The sequence below is a fragment of the Typopeltis vanoorti genome, chromosome 26 (genome assembly GCF_054136105.1).
Source record: "Typopeltis vanoorti isolate ZY-2024b chromosome 26, IOZ_Tvanoo_1.0, whole genome shotgun sequence".
NCBI lineage: Eukaryota > Metazoa > Arthropoda > Arachnida > Uropygi > Thelyphonidae > Typopeltis > Typopeltis vanoorti.
The window spans coordinates 25,463,747-25,487,218 of record NC_143574.1 but is presented as its reverse complement, the minus strand read 5'-3'; the positions used below and the strand labels follow the sequence as shown (position 1 = coordinate 25,487,218).

Here is a 23,472-nt window from a genome sequence, read left to right as displayed (position 1 = left end):
ATATATATATATATATATATATATATATATATATATATATGTATACATATGTATACATATGTATACACACAAATATGTGTATACATATGTTTTTCGTTGTGTGTGTATACATACACAGAAAGAATGATGAATGTGGCACAGGAGGTAGATTAAAAAAAAAAAAGTCCTTCATAACAAAAACCAGCACATGCTATGCATTGTCAAATTTGATATAACTATAATACCTACAATGAAAATATAACTTGTTGAATATAATTACAAAATATAAAAGCTATATTAGTGCCATGAATATAGCATCTTTTACTTTTCTGAGGTACAAAATTACCACAGTGCAAAATCCTGTGGTAAGGGAGATAATTTTTATATTTTTACAATATATACAAATAAGTTGAACAAAATGGCAAAAATATATTTCCTTTTAACAGTGAGACAGCTCTCAGAAAGCATTATAGCATGTGTATTGTAACATTAAAAGAGCAAAAGTGTTTTCAATATTCACAATTCAGCATTATTTTGCACAGTACTACCACCTTGCAATTAAGATAATTATGACAATGTGTAATATACAATTATGTATTACATTAACTAATATTATAAATGATTTACAAGTTTTGTGGAGTCAAAGAACAAATAGATTACTATTTATTTAATTACTCTTTAAAATAGCATCATATCTTTATCTCTCTAGATGTGCTGAATGTCACTTTTCTTTAAAATATACTGTGCATTCTGAGAGATACCTTCCCTGAGAATCAATAAGTTAGTTCTTAAAGTATGTAAAAATCAAAATTCGATAAAGCACTGAAGTTGCAGATATTGAAGATCTGCAACTTAAATGCTGACTTCCCATGTTTTATATTTCCATTTATATATAAAAAAAGACCTAAAATAAACTTTTAATGTTGATACCTTTTATCCTTAAGCTGTATAATAAAAAGCTAATAAAGTTGGTATGTGTATCATAAATAAGAATTAACAAGGCTTTTCAATAAATTAGAGATGTCAAGAAATTATATTCTTGGTTTAATCCTTTGTCCAAGTATAAGCAAAGAAAGTTTGCACCTGAAGTATCTTCATGACTGGGCTACTTGTTTACAGAGGCTAATGATGACTTCAAATCAATTGCCTTAGTATTCCATAATACAAAATACACATCTTTTAGGGCAGTGGTTCTGAAACTTCTTCAGATTGTGGTACACCTGATAATGCAAAATTATGTCAAGGCACACCCGTGTTCTTTGCTAGAATTTCATGTAATTAACCTTAAGTTTACAGTATTTTACAGTTTACACAACACTAAGTACAGTACAGTCCTCGGTACTTGATGACACAATCATTGTCATATTGCTGATAGTCAAATGGTGGCACTTTAGTTCAGCATTTGCAGCGAAATATAGCAATGTTACATAATTATTTCTATATTAAGCTGGCAAAAGTTTTCATACAAATATAATTGTATAAATAAGCAAAAGTGCCCCAATATATTAAAGAAGGCTGAAGAAGGGAGAATGGTAACTATAGTGCAGTGTTTCTCAATTTTTTTTTAGCTCGTGGGCACATTGCTTCACTGTATGTATGGAATTTTATGGCATACGGGCACAGTAGGTGACAGCACTGTGCTAGAGGTTACCACTACCAAGGTCCATTAGGTGAATTGTAGTTCAAGAAATGTCTTGAACGCCAGCAGAGAGTATACGAGTCAACACTCATCACAAATTCAGTTACTTTGAACTCGAAACAATGAGTGGTGTGTTTACTCTACTCTGCAATTTGTTTATTAAGTCTCAACATTTTGTGGCCCTGATTTATATTTTTGTTTAACATGGAGGAGTTTTTAGTTAAATGTCAAAGGTTAAGCAGCCAAAGTAAAGATGCTCATTGTGAAAATACAACTAATGATTCCTTCAGACCAAGTAATAGTCAAGGCACCTTCCCAGACCAATTCAACATCTGGTGCTGTGTGCAAGTATAACGATTGCTATTTAAGTTATGGATTTACATACATTGGATCTGAAAATCATCCAGTTCCTGTGTGTTGTATGCAGCAAAAAATTGAGCAATGAAAGTATGGTTCCAAGCAAAGTGAAGAGACACTTTAACACTAAACACAATCATTCAAAAGATAAAGCCTATTTCAATTGTTTGCTCTCTTCTCAGGTAAAGCAAGTCAAGTTGGAAAAAAATAGCAAGAACTGCAGAAAAGGCACAAGTAGCGAGTAATAAGGTGGCTGAAAAAACTACAAGGAGCATGCAGTCACATGAAATAGCAGAAACTTTGATTTTACCTGCTTTAAAGAAAGTTAAATCTGTGCTAGGAGAGCTGTCTAGGGGGAGATATCAAACGTACCCCTCTATCGAATGGTACTATTTCTTGCCTCATAGAAGACATGCCTTCTGATATGTAGAAACAAGTAGCCAAAAAAGTATATGATGGTAAAAAATTTTCACTTCAAATGGATGAGTCGACAGACATACCCAAACTGCCAACTACTGAGTTACAAAGATTTTTAGATGGTGATTTCGTTGTTGTTGAACAGTTCTTATCATGTACAGAATTACCTCTTATGTCAACTGGATCAGACATATACAATTCTATGACAACCACATTGGAAGAAAATAAGCTATGTTTGGGTGTGCACTGATGGCGTACCAGCACTGACTGGTGGAACTAAAGGTTTTGTTTCAAGATTAAAGCAAGATTTTCCTAAGGTAAGGTCCATTCATTGTTTTTTACATTGAGAAGCTTTGGTAGATAAAATGATTCCTGAGACTCTAGGGAGCATAATGGGCTCAGTAGTTGTGATGGCTAACTACATTAAAACTAGATCAATTAAGACTAGACTTCTAAAAGTCATGTTCAAAGAAGCAGGAACTCGTCATCAAATGCTAGTCCTTCACACCGATATTCACTGGCTGTTCAAAGACAAGGCACTATCCAGATTTTATGAACTGAGGAATGACTTATTAGAAATTTCTGCTACAGAGAAACCTGAATTTGCTCCCCTAATTAAAGACAAGACATGGTGTTCAAAAGTTGCATACCTGGCTAATATTTTTGGACATTTAAACAGCCTTAATGCAAGTACAGGGGAAGGAAGAAAACCTCTTTACACGAAGTGGCAAGCTGAATGTGTTCTTAAAAAAAAAAAAAATTAAAATATGGAAGGCAAAAGTTGAAAATAACGACCTTGAAATGTTTCGTCTCATACCTGATATTGATCTGGAGATTACTTCCTGCTTGATTTCAGAACATCTCTTGGTTTTGGAGGATAAACTACAGCAATACTTTCCTTCCCTCAATGTGAATGAATACGAATGGTTCTGCAATTCTTTTGCCGTTACTCCTGCAGACACAAACCATCTATCGTTAAAAAGAGGCAACAGAGTTGGCAGAACTTTAGGCTGATCGAACTTTTCAGCTCAAGTTTAGGGAAACAACACTACTTCAATTTTGGAATTTGGGGAAAAAAAAAGTTCTCAATATTATTAGAAGATGTCCTATCTACACTACTACACTTTTTGACAACCTACTTGTGCAAGCAGAGATTTTCTACACTGGCCAACATTAAAAGTAAGAAATGAGAACAACTTCTTTCTCTTGATCAAGAATTATGGATGTGTTTGCATGCAATTCGACCCCATAATAATAAAAATGATGTAATTATTAATTCATTAATTTTAACCATTCCAGTTAGTATTACTTAAAATTCACTTGTTCCTCTTGTATTAATAAATAATGCTGTCAAAAATATTTAATACCTATTTTATATTTCCTCTTATTTTCCGGTTTTAATAAAAATACTTTTTTTTTCTTGTGACACATTAATGCAGTTTCGCAGCACACCCTTTGAGAAACACTGCTTTAGAGTTGTGCAAATGCTATGTATTATAGGAAGGGCCACTGCCCTGACCAGTTTCTACCTTTATTAAGGTCTCATCAGTGGGAACCATACCCAGAAAGGATATCAAGGTTAAAGTAATGCAAAAGTCACATATTTCCCATATATACAAATAGTGTATATGGGAAAAGGCATTATTACCTTATTATTAAATTACTTTGGATCAGAGATATATGTTGTTTTAGCATGATGTTGCATAGTATTATACACACCATAAAGGATGTGTGCTTTATATTATGGGATATTAAGGCAATTGATGTAAAGTCATTAGCCTCTATATAAGTAGCACAGTTTGCGCATGAAGATACTTCACATGCAGACTTTGTTTGCTTACACTTACTTCTTTAATTACTTCTTACTTACTTCTTTAGTTCATCTTTAATTTATAGTAACCAAGTGAAAAAAAAAAGTATGCTAAATTGCAAATTTCATTATTTCTGTGAGTGAAATTTAACTTGTAAATAAATAAAACTTTTGTTCAGGAATACTTTTTCATTAATTTAACTGAGAAAGAATTCTAACAATACTAAACTATAAAATTCTGATCTCTTTTCAATTCATTACATTTTTGTCCAACTATAGGTAAAATGCCTCAGTTCTGAACTAAGGTTTCTCCCATATCCATTTTTACAGCTTTGATCCTAATATGATTTATGTTACAGAACATATAAATACAATGACTGGTAAGTGAAACGTTAGTTTGAACAGATTGTCAGAGAATAGAAAATCTGCTCCATTAAAAAATACAGAAAAGATGAAACAATTATTCTTTTTCTATTTCCACATCCCTATTTTCAGTATCTTTCTGCCGGTCATCAGATGGCAACATAGGTTTAGACACATCTCCAGACACTTTTCTTCCTGTAAATAAATAATTCTAATTTTACTTATTTAATTTTTTTTCTCAATAGATACAAAGGTTGTTTGAAAAGTTGCTGGACAATTTTAGAGAAAAAAAAAAAAATAGTATAACCAGATTGCTCCCCCCACCCCTCCCACACACATTCCACTTAGTCACATAATACATCTTCATTATAAATAAATCTAACTTTCTTCTCCTTTTGAAATATTAGTTTTAATGCAAACTTTCTTTTTTTTGTTTGAAATCAGTAGGCAGTCAACATTTTTAATTTAGGTATTAATGAGACTTGCTAACAGTAGATGACGCAATTATAAGAATAGTATGCGATGGATTTAGTATTTTCGGGGGGGGGGGGGGGAGACAGGACAGCAGTAGAGGTACTGCAGATAATAACAACAGCCAACAAGTTTAAGAGCCAGTCAGGTAGATGGCAGACCAGGGTCAATCTGGTGTGAGACAGGCTAATGGGACAAAATATAAAATTGGTTGCTGCTGTAGGCTAGGGAGTGCCAGAGATGATGTGGAAGACATGTACCAGCAGATTTGCAATGAATGCAAGTCAAGTAATTACTATGGAGACTTCAACTTCAGAGACATAGGTTGGGAGGAAAGATCACATGACAGGAAGGAAATGGAATTTATAGACTTAATGAGAGATAATTATTTGAAGCAGTATGTGACAAAGGGAACTTGGGGTACGAGTGTTGGATCTGGTTACAGGATCAGAAGACCTATCCATAACTAAAGGTGGCTACATTGCCTCCAATTGGGAAAAGTGATCATGACTTGTGAGGCAGCAAAACAAATGGAAATTCCAGCTGAGAAGGGGGTAATGTGGAATTACAATGTAGGTGATTATAATACACTTAAGAGACAGCTTGAAACAGTATCATGACATAAAGATCTGCATGGGTAATAGTCAAGGGGTATCTGGAGGAACCATCTCACACTGTATATACAAGGTAAGGAGGGTAAATTGGGTAGGAGTTAGATGGATGAGTAGTATTATTAAACATGAGCCGGAAAAAAAAAAAAAATTGTGGAGGCTACATAAGGAGAAAGTTCACCAGTTGAGTGAATTGTACAAGGATCAGACAAGAAAGGTGATTAGCATGGTAAGTAAGACAAAATCAAATTACAAGAAGAAACTAGTTGGGGGATTTTTGTTATTTGGCAAGTAGGAGAAAGAATGACTATGAAAGGATAATGTTAATGAGTGCAGATGTGGTAGAGGTGACAGAGGCAGATTGAAATTGTTGAGTTACTAAGTGACCACTTTGTAAGTATAACGTCCAAGTGAAGATACTGTTATGGCAGAGGTGACAGGAACCGATGTGAAAACACAGGCTGATGAATTGTAGGTATTTAAGATAATGCAGAATCTAAATGCAAATACAGTTGTGGGATTGAATGTAATATCAGATTGTGTCTTAAGCGACTTTAGATTTTTCAGGAAATGACAACGTATACTAAAATATTAATTAAAAAACTTTAATCAATACCTTCCAATATTTCGGCAATGTTACATTGCCATCGTCTGGGAACATAAAACTATAATATGTGCACACAGGCACTAACAATGAGCAAATGAGGCTGAAGAAGGTAACTGGCATTGGCCTAGAGTTCTAAAGGATTTAGTATTTTCAGGGGGGGGGGAATAGAGAGAGAGAGAGGACAGGTGTAGAGGTACTGCAGATAATAACAGCCAACAAGTTTAGGAGCCTAATTTTTAGTTAATGAATTAATTAATGAATATTTGATTTTTTAACCTTACAAGTAACTTAACCAGATGCTTCCCTAACTGAATTCATGTTTTCTTCAGATTTTGCCCGAGTCTCCAAGATTTTGTTCTTGTATAATAAATCCTCTTTCATTTTTTCTTCAATACTATTGTATATGTACATCTATAATTCATCCTTAAAACCTATTTGACATTGATTCTTTTTGACATTCCTGTACATATTTTTCTTTTCATAATGATATTAAATTTTGTTCTGCTCAAAACTAAATGGAGACCACTTTTTTTTATTTCAAATCTCTTGTACACTATTATCCTAAACCAGTGTGAAGATATCACTATCGATATTGTTGCTATCTGGAATCAAAGAAACTAAGACTATGAGGTCACTGTATAGTGTCTGTTAATTGCATGTGTTCTGGCTGTTTTTCAGGATGAGAGTGGGGGTTGCCACATCTACATGACTGGCTAACTTGCCTTCCATCCAAAAGCCCTTACAAATGTTCTTCAAATCTTCATGCTCAATGACAACATAGTCAACAATGCTTTTATTTCTTTGGTCTTCTTATCATGTGAATTTATGTACATCTTTATGTTGGAACATAGTGTTTATAATGGAAAGTCCATATTCCGAACAGAATTCTATCCATAAACAAAATGTGCTATTACGTCCTATTGTGGATTGCACTGATCCACCCACATACAAACTAGCCTAATATTTAGACAAAGTGCTCACACAATATACTGGAAACACACCTTCACACACAAAAAAAAATTCAGCCCACTTTAAAGCCAGTAAAGAAAACCTCACACTCCAACATATTGACATAATAGTCAGTTTTGATGTCTCTTCTTTATTCACTAATGTCCCACTCCTTAGACATCCAAGACATATTTCCTCCAAATACCTCAGCCCTGTTTCAGTTCACCACAAACTCAGGCTGTTTTGTTTGGCAAGGAAAATTCTACAAACAGATAGAGTCATGGGTTCTCCACTCCTGGCCAACCCAACTTCTTCATGGAGATTGTTGAAGAAAAGCCTTAAACTCTGACTCACGTAAACCCATTATCTGCCTATGCTATGTAGATTATGTGTTCTCCATTTGGCCACATGGCCTGGATATGCTCAACATTTTCTTAACACATCTAAACAATCAACACCCTAGGATGCAGTTCACCTTAGAAAAGGAAAACAATAGTCTCCCATTCCTAGACACTCTGATTACATGCCAGCCACTGTCTGGCTATGCTATATAGATGACGTGTTCTCCATTTGGCCACATGGCCTGGATATGTTCAACAATTTCTTAACACATCTAAACAAGCAACACCTTAGGATGTGGTTAACCTTAGAAAAGAAAAACCATTCTTATATGCTCTGATTACTCTGATGCCAGCTTGATGGATCATTCTCTGTTTACAGAAAACCCACCCACCCACATACAGGTAGATACATTCATCAGCAGTCAACCCCCCCATCCCCATCAATATGAGATTATAAAAACCCTATATTATAACAGGGCAAAATTAATCAGTTCTGATAACAGTGCCCTAACTACAGAACATGACCATATTCTCAACACTTTGTTAGTCAATTGCTGCAATCCCCACAAAATCCAAAAAATATTAAAACACTCTTACTGCAACACCCCCCCCTTCAGAGAGAGAGAGAGAGAGATTACTCAAAATCTATCGCCATTCCATATATCTGGGGCACATCTGAAAAATTAACAAATATTCCTAGTGAAATACAACCTTATGACCACTTACAGACAATATCAAAATTGGCATCCTTTATCTGTTCCACCACAGACCAGCAACATTCGTTAAACTTACCAGGTACCTTGCAGTTGCAAAGTGTCCTACTATAATCAAACAAGCAGCCATCCAATAACAGAATTTTTTAACACAAGGACTATATTTGGTTCTACAAATTGTAGAACCAAATATAAACCTCTTATGCTTCTACAAATTCCACTTCTTTTTCCAATGATTCTTCTGATGCTGATGGTGCCTATTTTCAATTTGCTAAGGATGAGTTAGTTCTTGTTGCTGACTTTTGACTGTTTGTCCTGTTCTGACAAAAATAGTAAAGCAAGGGTCCTTTTTTTTAAACCAGGCAATGTCTCAGTGCCATAATTTTGTTTTTCACAATACAAAATACAATTTGGTCAGCTAAGTCAAATTATCACCCAATTCTTGTGTTCAGCATTCAGGTGGATACCTAATAACAGTACACATCATAAGAATGTGTGTGTGGACTGGACACTGGATCAAAAGCTGTAGTTGGTTTTCTGCATTCCTTAGGGGCTATACAGAGGTGTCTTTCTATACAGAGGTTTGACTTTCACTTTAAATTTCCTGTGTAGAGCTATAATTTTTATAACAGCTTTATCACCTGATGGAGTTTAATATTTTTGTTTCAAAGATTTAGTTCTTGTTTTCAAACTCCTTCACTTTTATCTCAATGGTATTTGTATATCTGAGTCAACAAGCGTACATCTGAGGATTGTTCAACTTGGATTCTTTCAAAACTTTGGTACACATTTTTTTTTCTTTCCTTTTCAATGAGGTATGCATTTCTATCCTGCTCAACACTATGTAGTGATCACTTCCTGTACCATGCGATCCTTGTATCTTGGACTAATCTGAAGATCTCTCTCTATCAACAATAACATAAGAAGATAACTTTTTTTTATGTTTGTTTTGCAGTGTGTATTTATGAACATTTTTATGCTTCAGCATAGTATGTTCAAATAAAGAAGTCTATTCTGAACACTCTAGCAGGTAGTTCTCACTTTATGAATTGTTTTTGGATCGGAATCCTTATTTTAAATTGGATGTGGTGAAGGCAATTAGGGTTGTGTACGGTGAATTACACAGTATGTAATGACACATAATGATCAGTTAGAATGAGCCCAGGTCACTCAAAGGCTTGCCGATGTGAAGTCATCAGCCTCTATATACAAGTTGCCCAGTCGTGAATGACTTCACATGCAATGTTTGTTTGCTTACACTTGGATAAAGGATTAAACCAAGAATATAACTTCTTGGCATCTTTAATTTATTTTTTAGTCTGTGAACAGTCCTCTTTGCTCCCAACAATCTTATGGACTGTCATGTCAGAAACATTAATCCCATGCTGTCAAGTCTATTTAAGCATACAGAATCTTGGATTCATTTTGCTTTTCCTGATAGTAAACGATCTTGAGTAAGTGCAGTTTTACTTTTTCGCACACATTTTCCTTTTGTCAGGAAAAAAGGTACCTGTCTCCCTAAACCTCTTTAAAATCATATTAACAGTACCCAAACCAACACCATACTCATTGGCAATGTCTTTGTATCATCGATGCGTACAGAGAAAGAGTATATATTTTTGAATGCTTTCTTGGAGATGTATCTATTTTACAGAAACACTAAGGAATAAAACACTATGAATATCAACTTGTTTATGCTATTAAAAATGCAGAACACTATTAATACACATTGTAGAAACCGTTAAAACATGCAGCACTCAACCCAAAATAATGAATTAAACCAAAACTAGATGAAAATTTGGCTTTTTTGGATTAATTTGTTTGCTACTGTATTAGAAAACAATAATTAAGAAGAATCTTGTTTAGTTTGTTGTTATATTTAAATTACTAAAAGGTATGAATATGTGACCTGTCAGAAGGATTAGCAAATATAAGGGAGAGAAAGAAAACAGATGTGAATCAAAATACGCTCAATAGAGACGAATTTTGGTCACGTAACTTTATTACCAAATGACAGCATTTGAAAATGGTGACTTTCGATGGTGCAGAGTGAGCACGTGTGTTTTGATTTGAGAAAACAAAGTCTGCAATACAAGTTCAGAGGAATTTCCACATGCAGTACGGCAAAGAATCTCTTAGTAGGCACAGGATCTACATGTTGCACAAGAATTTTATAGAAATGGGCTGTTCTGTGTGTCATCCAAGGTCACGTGCTGACAATGCTGTTGTGGAAGAAGTTCAGTCAAGTTTCTAGAGAAACCCTGGAAAGTCAACCAGACAGGTGTCCTGAAAAATTGGTATTCCATATGTGACTGTGTGGCATGTTTTCTGACAGCATCTACATTATAGATGCTGTCTACAAGACGCTGTAGACAGCATGTACATCTCGTGCAATATTTGAATATTCAAGAAAGAAAGAAAAAAAGAAGAGCTAATTTAATGAGGTATAGTCAAACAGAATGGGAAGTGAGAGAAGCAAAACAGATGTGCAAATTAACAAGTAAGGAAATATTGAAAAGGCAGACTTTGTCATCACGTTCTTGTATAGTGATATTCATCACAAAAACAAATGAGCATAGAAACCTTTTTCTGCATATTGTAGTCATGTTATTTTTGGTTTAGCAATATCCAGTGCTTTTTTTTTGGGGGATGGTACTCAATTGTATGGTATACTAGTATCCCCTCCCCCTTTTTTATAAACAGCAATTTATGACATATCGATGTGGTACATTTAAACATTTGCAATATTCAGTAATATTTTACATTTACTTCATATAAAAATAAAATTAGTTATTAAAAATTTACATTTTTCACTACACTTATTGTTAAGAAGTTTGCTATACAAAACATTTTATTATGTTGAGATATCGTGAAAATCACTACCCAGTGGAATCTCCCATTATTAACTACAGAATTAAAGTTTATTGTAACCATGCTATATGCATCATACTGATATGCTGAATTTTTAATTGGTATTTTTCATATTTGGAAAAATTACCTTGATGCCTGCAAATCTGTTATTCAAAGAACTTTGTTGAGTGGTGGTACTTTTGTAAAAGTCTGAGTATGTTAAAAGTTAGTGTTTATTTCACAACCAGTTTTTTTCTTGTATTCTATATACATAATTCTGCTATGACTAACTTTCCCACAACTAAAACAATTTCATAAATTTTAATAACGATATGATACCAGATCTCATTAAATTCCATCATTCAACTGGTAAAGAATTATTAATTTAACCATTCTACACATTCTACATTCTATAAAAATTCTAGCATATCAATATCAAATTTTATTCAATTCCAACCAACCAGAGTGGAGTTACTGCAGTATATAGATTTAATATATAATGCATACTTTTGTGCATCTGAAAAAAGTCTGGTGAAAGAAACACCACAAGAGCTCAATAAATGGAGTAGCAATAGCCACAAAAAAAGGATTAGCCATAGGATTCAACACTAAATACTTGGCTAATCTTCTTGAATAGCAGGCAGTCTCAAGTAGAATGATGTGGGCAAATATGAAAATGGGGAACTGGACAATGAGACTTATTTGTGGCTATGGTCCCACATAAGGTTCTACTAAGGTAGAAGTAGAGGAATTTTTTGAGGCTCTGGAGAAAGCTACTGACACAATGAAAAAGGAAAAGTTGGTCCTTGTTGGGGATCTAAATAGCAGAGTAGGAAGTGATTGTCAGACATACAAAAATGTTTTGGGAAAATTTGGAGAAAAGAGCAAAGCCAATAATAATGGCAAATACCTGTTGGATTTCTGCTCACGACATGGACTGGTTATTACTAACACCATGTTCCAACATAAAAATATGCACAAATTCACATGGAGAGAAGAGGCAAGGAATAAGAAAAGCATCTTATTGACTATGTTATGGTTGATAGTGATGTTTTCCCACTGATGCAGGACACCAGAGTGTACAGATGATTTGAAATTGAAAGTGATCACCATTTAGTCTTGAGCAGGATAAAATTGAATTTCATATTGAAAAGAATGATATGTAAGAAAGTTTTAAAGAGAATAAAAGTTGAGCAGCTCTCAGATGTGAACTGTAGAATAAAATACACAAATATTATTGAAGAAAAAATGAAAGAGTTTGAGAACAGGAACCAAAATTTGGAGATTCAGTGAAGAAAACACTGATTCAGCCAAAGAGAGGCATGTGGTGAGGTTGTCTGCAATCAGAAAAGAAAAAAACATATCAAAATTTCCTGGCAAATAAGTCAGCTTGTGCTCTTAGAGAATACAGAGGCAAATGTAAGAAAGCTAAATACTGTGTAAAACTAGCTAAACAAAAGTCATGGGAAGACTTCGGCAAGAACATAGAAAATAAATATCAAGAAGGTGGCAAAATATTCTGGAGGTTGCTGAAGAAGCTTAGAAATGGTGGAAAGAGTGCTGTAAAAGAAGTGTTAGGGATGATAAAGGTGACATGAAAATGGGAGAAAAAGATATCCATGAAGTATGGAGTAATTACTTTGAAAAATTGCTAAATGAAAAAAGCAGTGATAGCACAGTGGTTAAAAAACACTCAACAGGCATAGTCAGGAATACATATCCGTACTTGAAGTAGAAAAAGCCATCAAAGGCTTGACATGTGGAAAGGCAGCAGGAGTAGATGATATTCGACCAGAAATGCTGAAGTATGGTGGTATAAGAGTCTTACAGTGGCTGCACTGCATAGTTCAGAAAGCCTGGACAGAGGGACGAATTCCCGATGATTGGAGTAGAGCTCTCATAGTACCCATATATAAAAAGGGAAATAAAACTGAATGTGAGAATTACAGAGGCATTTCATTACTGAGTGTTCCTGGTAAGATATATGCAAGTATACTTGAGAAATGGTTGAGAAGGATTGTGGAAGAGAAGCTTGGTGAAGAACAAGCTGGATTCAGGCCAAATAGAGGCTGCCAGGATCAGATTTTCACTTTATGACAGATAGTTGAGAAATCATGGGAATATAACAAAGATCTGTATTTAAGTTTTGAAGATCTGGAAAAGGTATATGACAAGGTGCCAAGAGAGAAGCTATTCAAAACGCTACAGTTATATGGTGCTAATGGGGCATTACAAGCAATACTTAGTCTTTATTTGAGTTGTAATTCAGCAGTTAGAATTGAAGGAAGTACAGGAAGATGGTTTAATGTTAAATCTGGAGTGAAACAAGGATGTACATTATCCCCTCTGTTATTCATTATCTATGTGGATCACATTATGAAGGAAAGTTGTATTAAACATGATATCAAAATTGGAGATGTTAATGTCAGCTTTTTGTTTTATGCAGATGATGTTATACTGCTAAATAAATCCATTACATGTCTGCAAGATTCCCTGACTAAATTGAATAACTGTTGTAATAGATATGGTATGAAGGTCAGCAATAACAAGACAAAGACAATGAAAATAGGCTGAAGCATTGAAAATGTCAACTGCATTGTGTGAATGGAGAACCTATAGAGTAAAACATTTCAGCTACTTAGGCACGATTTTTAGTGAAGATGCTAAATTAAATATGGAAATAGACAACAGAACCAACAAAGCTGGTATGGTAGGAAGTCAACTGAATAAATTTATATGGCATAAGAGAGAAATTAGTCAAAACACTAAATTAGCTGTATATACAAGACAGTGATCCAACCGATTTTAATTTATGAATCTGAGAGCTGGGTCAGAAGTAAAACACTTGACCAAAGACTAGAGACTGCAGATATGAGAGTCCTGAGAAAGATTATAGGCATGAACATATGGCATCAATGACAATATGATATTAAAAACGAGGTTCTTTCCTAATATCCTCGTTTTTAACATATTATTTTATATGTTAAAATAACATATAAAATAATTATATGTTATTTTAACAAAATGAAATAAGATTTACAAAAAATAGTTCACCACACACATGCACCAATAATAAACGTTTCATATCTCACAGAAATAAGATGAGTAAGTATACTAAAAATACACTGCCGTTTGAGCAGTTACAGTTCGGAATGACGTAACGTGCAATGACAAGAACAAATAAATATCAGCGTTAGATTGCATTGCATTTGTTTCATGTAACGATAATAGAAAATATATAATTCTTTTCATATTTTCAACAGTGACACTTGTCATAATTCAACCTTGTATCTATAATAAATAAATAATTATATGTTATGTTAACAAAATAAAATAAGATTTACAAAAAATAGTTCACCACACACATGCACCAATAATAAAATTTCATATCTCACAGAAATAAGGCACTTAAGTATACTAAAAATACCCTGCTGTTTGAGCAGTTACAGTTGGGAATGACATAACATGCAATGACAAGAGGAAACGAATATTGGCGTTAGATCGCAGTGCATTTGTTTTTTTGTAATCTAAAGCGCTAATCGAACAATTCCAATTATTAACTATTCGATCAATGTCAAAACATAAGGTGCAACCTTTAACATGTTGTACTGCATTTATATAATGTTGTAAGCATTGTTATTATTTATAAACACAAACAAAATTTAATTTTTTCATTGAGGGTGCTGCAGTGTCGCAGTGCTTATGTATGGGCCGCCACTGATCGATACAGTAAAAAGTGCCTTAGAAGACAGAAATATAAGACCTGATAATATTGGACTCTTGACAGGTAACAGACTGATTTGGAGGAAAATTGTAGATAGGAAGTTAGTAATGGTGTAAATTTTTCCTGTAGTACTATCACATCCTGTACATCCCTTGAGGGTATAGAGTACATGCACAGATACGAGACCCTTAGACACTTCTGTGCATGGAGAATCTATTCTGATAATAGGTAATCAATCCGTATTGTGGAATGAGTGTTTATTATTACATGTCATAAAATTAACTTCTCTTTTACGATCACTGTAGTTTATAAAGTGGTAACTATTTTACTTGTATAACAGTTTGAAAATTTTTTCAAAGCACGTGATTTCGTGTGTTGGTGACCAATTCGTACATCGCCTTATTTCTTTCTCCCCTTCAACATGAATTGACTCTTCTCGGTACTGACCAAATGACAACTCTCTAAAGTGTGGGCATACTATATCAGGAATTTGATGATGACGATGATGAGCGGAATAAATCTTTACAAGTACTCAAATACCAAATTTGGTAAAATAGGTTCAGCCCAAGTCCTGGAATGGTGTGTATAGATGGACAAAAAAACAAACAACAAAATAAGTGCTTACACAGTTGAAATGACAAAACCCAGAAGGCATTTAAACATAGAAAATATAGAAGTGATGAAAAGTCTGGAAAATAACAGACCAATTTTGGGAAAAAAAAAAAATAATAAAATAAAGGGGGGGAGGATTGGAGTTTGGAAGTTAAATTAATTAATTTGCATTATGATTCATTCATTAGTATATAGACTAGGCTACTGTGAAGCAATTTATCGATTATGTTAGGCTACCATAAAGCAATCGATGCTGCTTTGTTATCAATGCATGAATTGTTATACCTATAAATAAATATGAATAATTTCTTTTTCACATTATCTTTTCATTTTTGATATGCAGTGTTACTAATATGTAAAACATCTACGGTGTTTTGCATCATATAAAACAATATCTATGTAGGTACTGACAGACAGACAATTCATCTTGTAAACAGATGACTTGAACTTATGGTATCGATAAGTACAGTACATTACTGTAAATGTATTTTCTCTAGGTTACTTTATTGTAAAAATATAGTATATAATACATATATACCATATAAAATGTGTTAATCAACTGTTTGTTATTGGTAAGAATTCCAGTTAACAGTAGGATATTTGGGAGTCACAAGTTATATGTGATTCGAACAACACGGTGCGGGTGCCTCTGACCCCTGTATTATTCAAGGGTCAACTGCATTTTGAAGAGCTCAATAAAATATTTGAATCAGTAGGTGGAAGTAAGGAATTAATAGCATTAGGAAACTTCAATGGTGGAGCCAGGCAGGGTGATTATCACTGTGTGGTGGGATGTTATGGAGAAGACCATGTTGATGACAACAGACACAGGTTGATTCAGGAGTGTGAAAATGAGAGGTGTTAGGTGTTAAATGAATATTATCAACACAAAGATATACATAAGTTTACATAGACTCAACCAACTAGAGGTACGAAATTCATAAATGATCAAGTGATTGCGAGACAGGTGAGAATAGCAACAGAGTGAAGATGTGCAAGTGTTCCATGAAGCTGTTTTTGTGTTTTCTGTGATTATATACCAGAGTGGTTTATTTATTAACCTTTCAGTTAATATCAGATCTAGATCTGTAATTTTTTTAAATTAAAAAATAAGTTAACTTAAGAGATTGAATGAGAACAAAGAAAATTCAAAATTAATATCTTTACTTACAACCAAATAATAACGTAAATTTTAGGTACTGCTGTAAAATGCTATGATTTGCAAGCGCTATATATAAATCTGCATCATAAATTAAACTTATCTCCTAAAGAGAGAGGAAAAAAAGACTCATAAACTTAACATCACACATAAAGAACATAAATATCACGCAAAGTTTCTTCTCTTCAAGATCACAGGATTTGATAGAAAACACAAAAATGATAGTTAATTTTAAAATTAATAACACAGTTTTTTTGGCTGTCAACAATGAGCATTAAAATATAATTACTTGTACCTGTTTTTTCTTGGAAAGGAAAAAAATAATTTCCACAACTTTTCTTAAGAAAGGATGTAATTCTTCTTTAGCATATCAGTTCCTTTTCTGTTTCCTTAAAATATAAAATTAATTTTAAAGTTCCCATTTTCTCGTGGAAACTCCTTTCTTATACTTGAAGACATTTTAGTCTTCATCTCTTTCGACTTTACAGCATTTATCTAGAATAAGTTAAATTTTGGGATAACTGTTTCCCACATAATGCTCTTTACCACCTTTATGGTTCCAGAAATCCTTTTAACTATATTTCTCTCCTAAACTTCCAACTTTCAGAATGTATTCCATTTTAATCTCTGTTGAGACAAACAACATGGCAAGATGAAAGCAAAACCATTGCTTGTTGTAAACAAGGCCACAGTTCTTTAATAGTGTGAAAACATTGTCAAAAAGTTCAATCTACAGGGTTAGCCTAAAAGAAATAGACACTTTTCAAAGTTTTACAGAAAGAAGAGTTTTAATAGCATGGCTGAAATACTTACATGGTTTAAAGAATACGTCCTGAAGTTTACATGGGTAAGTTATAAGTGTTCTATGTGTGACCCTTTTGTAACACAACAAATATCAATGCGTTAGTCCAGTTCTTCCCAAACACTTCTCAGCATTTCCATGTCAACAGTTACAGCAGCTACTGTGATGCATTGTTCAAGATCATCCACACTTGTAGGGAGGGGAGGAACAAAAACTCTGTCCTTTATGTACCCCCATAAGAAGTAGTCACAGGCCGTTAAATCCAGACCTCTTGGTGGACAACATGTAAGAGCCATGTTCTGGGCGGTTGAACGTCCAATCCAATACCGAGGCAAATTTTCATCCAGGTAATTTCTAACTTCAAGGTGCCAGTGCGGCGGAGCACCATCTTGGACAAATATGAAATTGTCATTGTCTTCTTGTAGTTGAGGCATCAGCCACTCACGTAACATGTCTAGGTAAGTTATTCCATGGAAAAAGAATGGTCCATATACCTTTTTTACGGGATACAGTGAAAAACATTCACTTTGAGTGAATCCCTCACATGCTCCACTACAGCTCTCTGGTTTTCAGTTCCCCATATATGAACATTGTGTTTGTTCACTGTACCACTAATGTGGAAAGTTGATTCGTCACCAAAAATTAGCCAGTCAAAGAAATCATCACTTTCTTCACTCTGTTGCTGCATGCCCATACAGAATGAGTGAAGGAGGATTTTGCCGTTTTCACTGAGGTTCTGCAATAATTGCAACCGGTAAGGTAACATTCTTAAACGTTTACGCAAGATATTCCACACAGTCTTTCGTGGAACTTGAAGTTCTAAACTTGCACGTGTTGTCAACTTCTTCAGGCTGCGTGTGTAAGTCTCATGAACACGAGTCACTGTTTCCTAGGATTCAGGTGATCTCCCAGGACTTTTCCCCTTGCACAGACAACCAGTTTCCTTAAATTTCTTGCTCCAATCATAGATTGACTGCCTTGTGGGTGGTTGTTTGCCATACCGTGTTGTAAAACAACGCTGCACAACAGTAACAGAATTTGTTTTTGCAAATTCAACCACGCAGAAAGCCTTCTCCACCTGGCTAGCGGCCATACTGCTCGACTTACATCAAGGGCGCTCACATGATGCTGACGTCACGAAGACAAACGAAAAGCAGAGGTCGTAAACTTGAGGACTTTTTCTATAAAACAGTACTAAATGCTTTCTGATGTAACAAGCAAATTTCAATTTATAAAGCATTTAAACTGTCTATTTCTTTTAGGCTGACCCTGTATATTCTTAGAGGATTTTTTAAGTTACAGAAATTTAAAAAAAAAACTAAATTAGAGGTGAATCCTTTTTACAAATAAAGATCACAATTAAACAGTTTGCAAAAGGCTGAACTTATACAAAGATTTCTTTTAAATGTAACATTAGTAAAGAAATAATGCATTGTCACTATATATTTAGGAAATATTTACATATATAAGATTATAAGTTATCCTTTCCTTTTATTTATTTATTTAAAATCAGCAGTCACTTGAAAAAAAAAAAAAGATAACCTCATGTCACTAAATAGCAGATATATCATACGGAGGTTAAATGTGACAGATCATTATACGGTAATAAGTAAGATTGTATGTCCTTAGATCTGGAAGGCCAAATACCTCACATGATGATACTATATGGGATTTATATTTATATAAATGACATCTTTAGCAGAAACTGCATTTAACCATAAAGGGATCTACATCGAGTTGTATGATTATTTAAAGAAACATGTACACGAGGCTGCTAAACAGGTCCTTGGAGAAGATAAGAAGAGGAAATATACAATGGATGAGTCAACAAGTGAAGGAGAAGATAGAAGAAAGCATATAAGAGATAGTTAAGCACCAAAACTCTTCATAATAGGCAAGAGTAAAATATTAAGTGGCAAGTGAAAAGGATGATTATTAAAGTTAAAGAAGTCTGGGAATGAAAGTGCAATGAAACTGAACACAGTCATGTTGTTGTGGCCTGGCGATTTGTGTGACAGGTACAGGCCCCCTTATAGATCTTGAGAAGGACTTAATATCATTTATTTTCAAGATTTTAAGAGATATTTTTAAGGATAAGACAAAACATCAAGAAGGTGAGATGCTGTTGTCAGGAAAAAGGATATTTGAAGTGATACTAAAAGAAATGATGCAAGATGTTCATGCATCAAAGAATGGAAAGTGGCTGATCCTGGTAGAAGAATAATAGAGATATTCAAGTATGGTTGTAGTTGTAAAGCATTACAAGTCTTAATAGTGATATTCAATGTGAGGATATCCATTATGAATGGAACTTGTCATACATATCTGTAAGAAGGGTAATAAGAAAGACCCTAAAAATAGAGGAATAAGCATCATGTATTCAGTTAGAAAGATATCATTGAACTACGACATGCAGAACTGAATTTAAGATATCCCAAATAATATTAAAGGAACAGTCTGGTTTTACAGCTGGAAGATCCTGCATGGATATGACAACTGACATTCCTTATTGACTACTCTCCCAAAAATGGTTGCTAAGAATAAAGATTCATGAGTTTTGTAGATCTGGAGAAAGCTTATGATACTGTCCCAAGGAAAACAATGTGGCAGATATTGAAAACAGCAAGAATAGATGAAGGAAAAGTAGATATGGGTACCAGGGATCTAAGTCTTCTATAAAGATTGGCCAAACTTTCAGAGGAATTTATTATTAGTAGGGATGTTGTATATCAGATTATGCCAGCTGTATATCTACTTGGATACAGCTTTGAAGGATTGGAACAGGCAATGCTGTGGAACAAGTGTACTCAAGGCTCGAGAAATATGCACACCCACTTGCCCATGGTGAGTATATTTTGTTATATGATGAGAATCTTCAGACTGGAATGTGTGGAACTCCTATTGACTTATTGGAACATATTATTACAAAAATTGGGGTCTATTTTTTTTATTTTTATTTATTTATTTATTTATTTTTGGTGGCCAATAGGGATTTCCATAGTATGTTGAGCCCTGGGTACACCAAAAGGAAAACAAGTCCTACATTCGTTTCTTTTCACTGATCAGGTGATCCTCACACAGGACAAGGAGGATGTGGAATATAAGATGAGAAAAATTGTTTATGTGTATGTATCCATACATATAAATCCAGTGTTTATATGTATGGATAGATATAAATGCTGGGTCCTGAAAGTCAATATGTTAAGAACCAAATACCTAGTAGATGATAGTGCAACAGATCTTGAGTTAGAGGTGAGAACCATACAGTGGATGCCTTGAAATATCTGGTCTCTATGATGGATAAATCTGGCCAACATGAAATGGACATAACATTTTGGACAAGATAGGAATAAGCAATTTTAGCACCATTAATGGTATTTTATAGAGTTATAAAGTCTTAAAGAAAAACTAAGAAGATGCTGTATCATGTGATTATAGAGTAAAATGACCTATGGCTATGAGTGTTGGGCCCTTACTAACAGCCAGAGGAAGCCAGTAGAAGTTATGGAAATGGATTACTTCAGATGAAGCATGAGAGTCACCTTCATGGATCATCTGTGGAATGCATAAATTCGAAAGATGGAAGTTGAACAGGCTGTTATGGAGAGGACAAGGCATGTGCTTTGAAATGGTCACTTGATCTCCCTCTTTTTATCCTTCCAGGATAAAAAGAGGGAGATCAATGGCTACATGGAAAGGGACCACTGTAAGAGCAATAGAGATGAGAGGCTTATGGGATAAGGACTGGAGGAATTGTGGAGTCTAGAAACATGCAGCTGCTGATTAGTGTAAAAGCCTGCAAAAAAAAAAGTCTCAGGTAAATGAGTTTTGCCTCTTATTTGTTTCAAATATTAAAATAACATAGCCAATAAAAAAAAAAAACTACTTACATATTATACAGAGATGACACAGTACTGTGTCATCTCTGTAACGTAAAAAAGGGGAGAGCCATTTAAAAATACAGGTATTTATCTTTAGATATTTTCTAAATTATCAAATTAACTATATTTGGAATAATTGCTACCTGATGTTAAGTTAGAGGAAGAAACTGACACCGAAGCTGTATGGATATGACTAGATGTGGCACATTTTGTAGATGGTGCTGCAGAAGCAGTTCTCATACTAGAAGCATTCAAACTGTGAACTCCTACAGGTGGAGGAAGGGATGATGACATTGTTCCACTTGCAATGTTCTGTTGTAATATTAGTTCTGGACCACCTCCATAAATTCCATAAAGAAACCTCCACATTTCTTCTGACAAGGAACCATAATCTGAACCTTAAGAATAAATAAAATAAGACTTTCACCATACAGAGGATATTCTGATTTCTTCATAACGCTTTTCTTGATTATCATCTGTTGCTGCCAAGCAGTATAAATTAAGCATTTGTATAGAGCAGAATAAATACAATAATATCAATCAATTAATGTATGTTTCTGATAAAAAAAAAAAAAAAAAAAAAAGGGAATCTTGACATTTTCTGAGTCTTGCAGATCATGTGAATAACTAATATTAAATTATTCCAGTTATTGACAAGAGCAGAAAATTTATTTGCATAATACTAATCAGTCATTAAGCAGCATATATGCTTTGCAGCCAACAGGCTATGAGTATGAATCCCTAACATGGATATTTGTAAACATCTGAGTAGCAGATGATTTTCACTGCCTAGCATGAGACAACCACTGTGCATATTAGAGGCTTGCAATGAGAGTAGCATTCTTGGTCTCAGCTGAATTCCCAGATTATTGAGGCGCTTATTAGAAAGAGGCTTGTTAGGAAGAGTTCAAGTGTGTTGGCAAATTGATGATCTAAAATAAGTCACTGCTGATGGCAAACACTTTAGCATCCCTGCCTGCTTGCTTAGTGATACCGGAGAGGGGAGCCAATGTAAGTTGTGGACACTGAAGGTCCCAAGAAGGATGACCTCACTAGTAGGGTATTTCGATTGAGTTTTAGAGAGAGCATATGAAAATGGCAGGTTGGTTTGATAGAGAAATTTTGAGGCAAAGCAGGTCAAACAGTTGGGATTCAAAGATGTGCAGTCTCAGGTATGGTATGTCGATTCTGATGAATGCACAAGTGCCACCCATGTGGTGGAAACAGCTGCGTAATGTGTAATTGGGCAGTTGGGGTTCTGATAGGAATGTACTTCTGGTTTAGATGACTGTAGGTGGTGGTGGTGGTGCACATTGTATTTAATCTATCCCATTCAACTGGCATCTACCTTACAACATAGAAACAGGTCCACATACAGCCCATCCCAAAGAAAGGTGATAAAAATTAACCAACAAACTACTGTCCAATTGCTCATTGCTCTCACTTCTTAAAATTAGAGAAGGTCATCAACAACCAGCTCTTGAACCACCTAAAGTCATACCAACTAATTAATGACCAGCAGTATGGATTCTGCTATGCAATCTACAGCTGATCTTCTTGCTTTCACCACCTACCTATGGACTCAAGCCATGGAAAAATTTAGAGAAACTCATGTGGTTGCCCTCAACATTTCAAAGGCATCTGATTGGGGTTTGGCACAAAGGCCTACCTTAACAAACTGCCATCCTATGGTCTGCCTTCCTCACTATGCAACTGGATTGGATTGTCAACTTTCTCACTGGTTGCTCATTACTTGTCATGATGGACAGTTTATTCTCCTCAGATTTTCCCACCAATGCATGAGTACCCCAGGGTTATGTTTTTCACCCACTTTCTTCCTCTTGTATATAAATTACCTGCTCTCTCAGACTTCCAATCCTATCCATAGCTTTGCTGATGACAAAGACACCGAATCCTTTTCATTCGATAAACCTTGTAGTGCTTGAGTATTAGAATCCTCAAGATCTACCATGACCAGTGACCCAAACTGAGATTTCCTAACTATATCCTAGTGGGGAAAGGATAATCTTGTAAACTGCAATGCCACCAAAACTCAATCCAGTCTGATCTCTTGCAAGAAACAACTCATATCCCCCCCCCCCACACACATTCAATAATACCGAGACATCCAAACATGATCAGATTCTCCTAGACTGACATGCACCTCCAATGAACTTCGGACTGACTT

At 34.7% G+C, this 23,472-nt stretch overlaps 1 protein-coding gene across 2 annotated transcripts in view; it reads right to left on the bottom strand.

The window, feature by feature from the left end:
• Positions 1–278: 278 nt before the first annotated feature.
• Positions 279–23,472, bottom strand: part of LOC150092420 (ubiquitin carboxyl-terminal hydrolase 20-like) — a 416,458-nt gene continuing 393,264 nt past the window's right edge. The window contains exons 20-21 of one of the 2 annotated variants that reach the window (XM_090415144.1): positions 21,428–21,682; positions 279–4,760 (exon numbers count right to left, since the gene is read on the bottom strand). In XM_090415144.1, coding sequence (XP_090271270.1) covers positions 4,663–4,760; positions 21,428–21,682 — 353 coding nt within the window. In that variant the 3' untranslated portion in view covers positions 279–4,662. The remainder of the gene's footprint in view (positions 4,761–21,427; positions 21,683–23,472) is intronic. The other variant, XM_090415145.1, reaches the window with a different exon arrangement.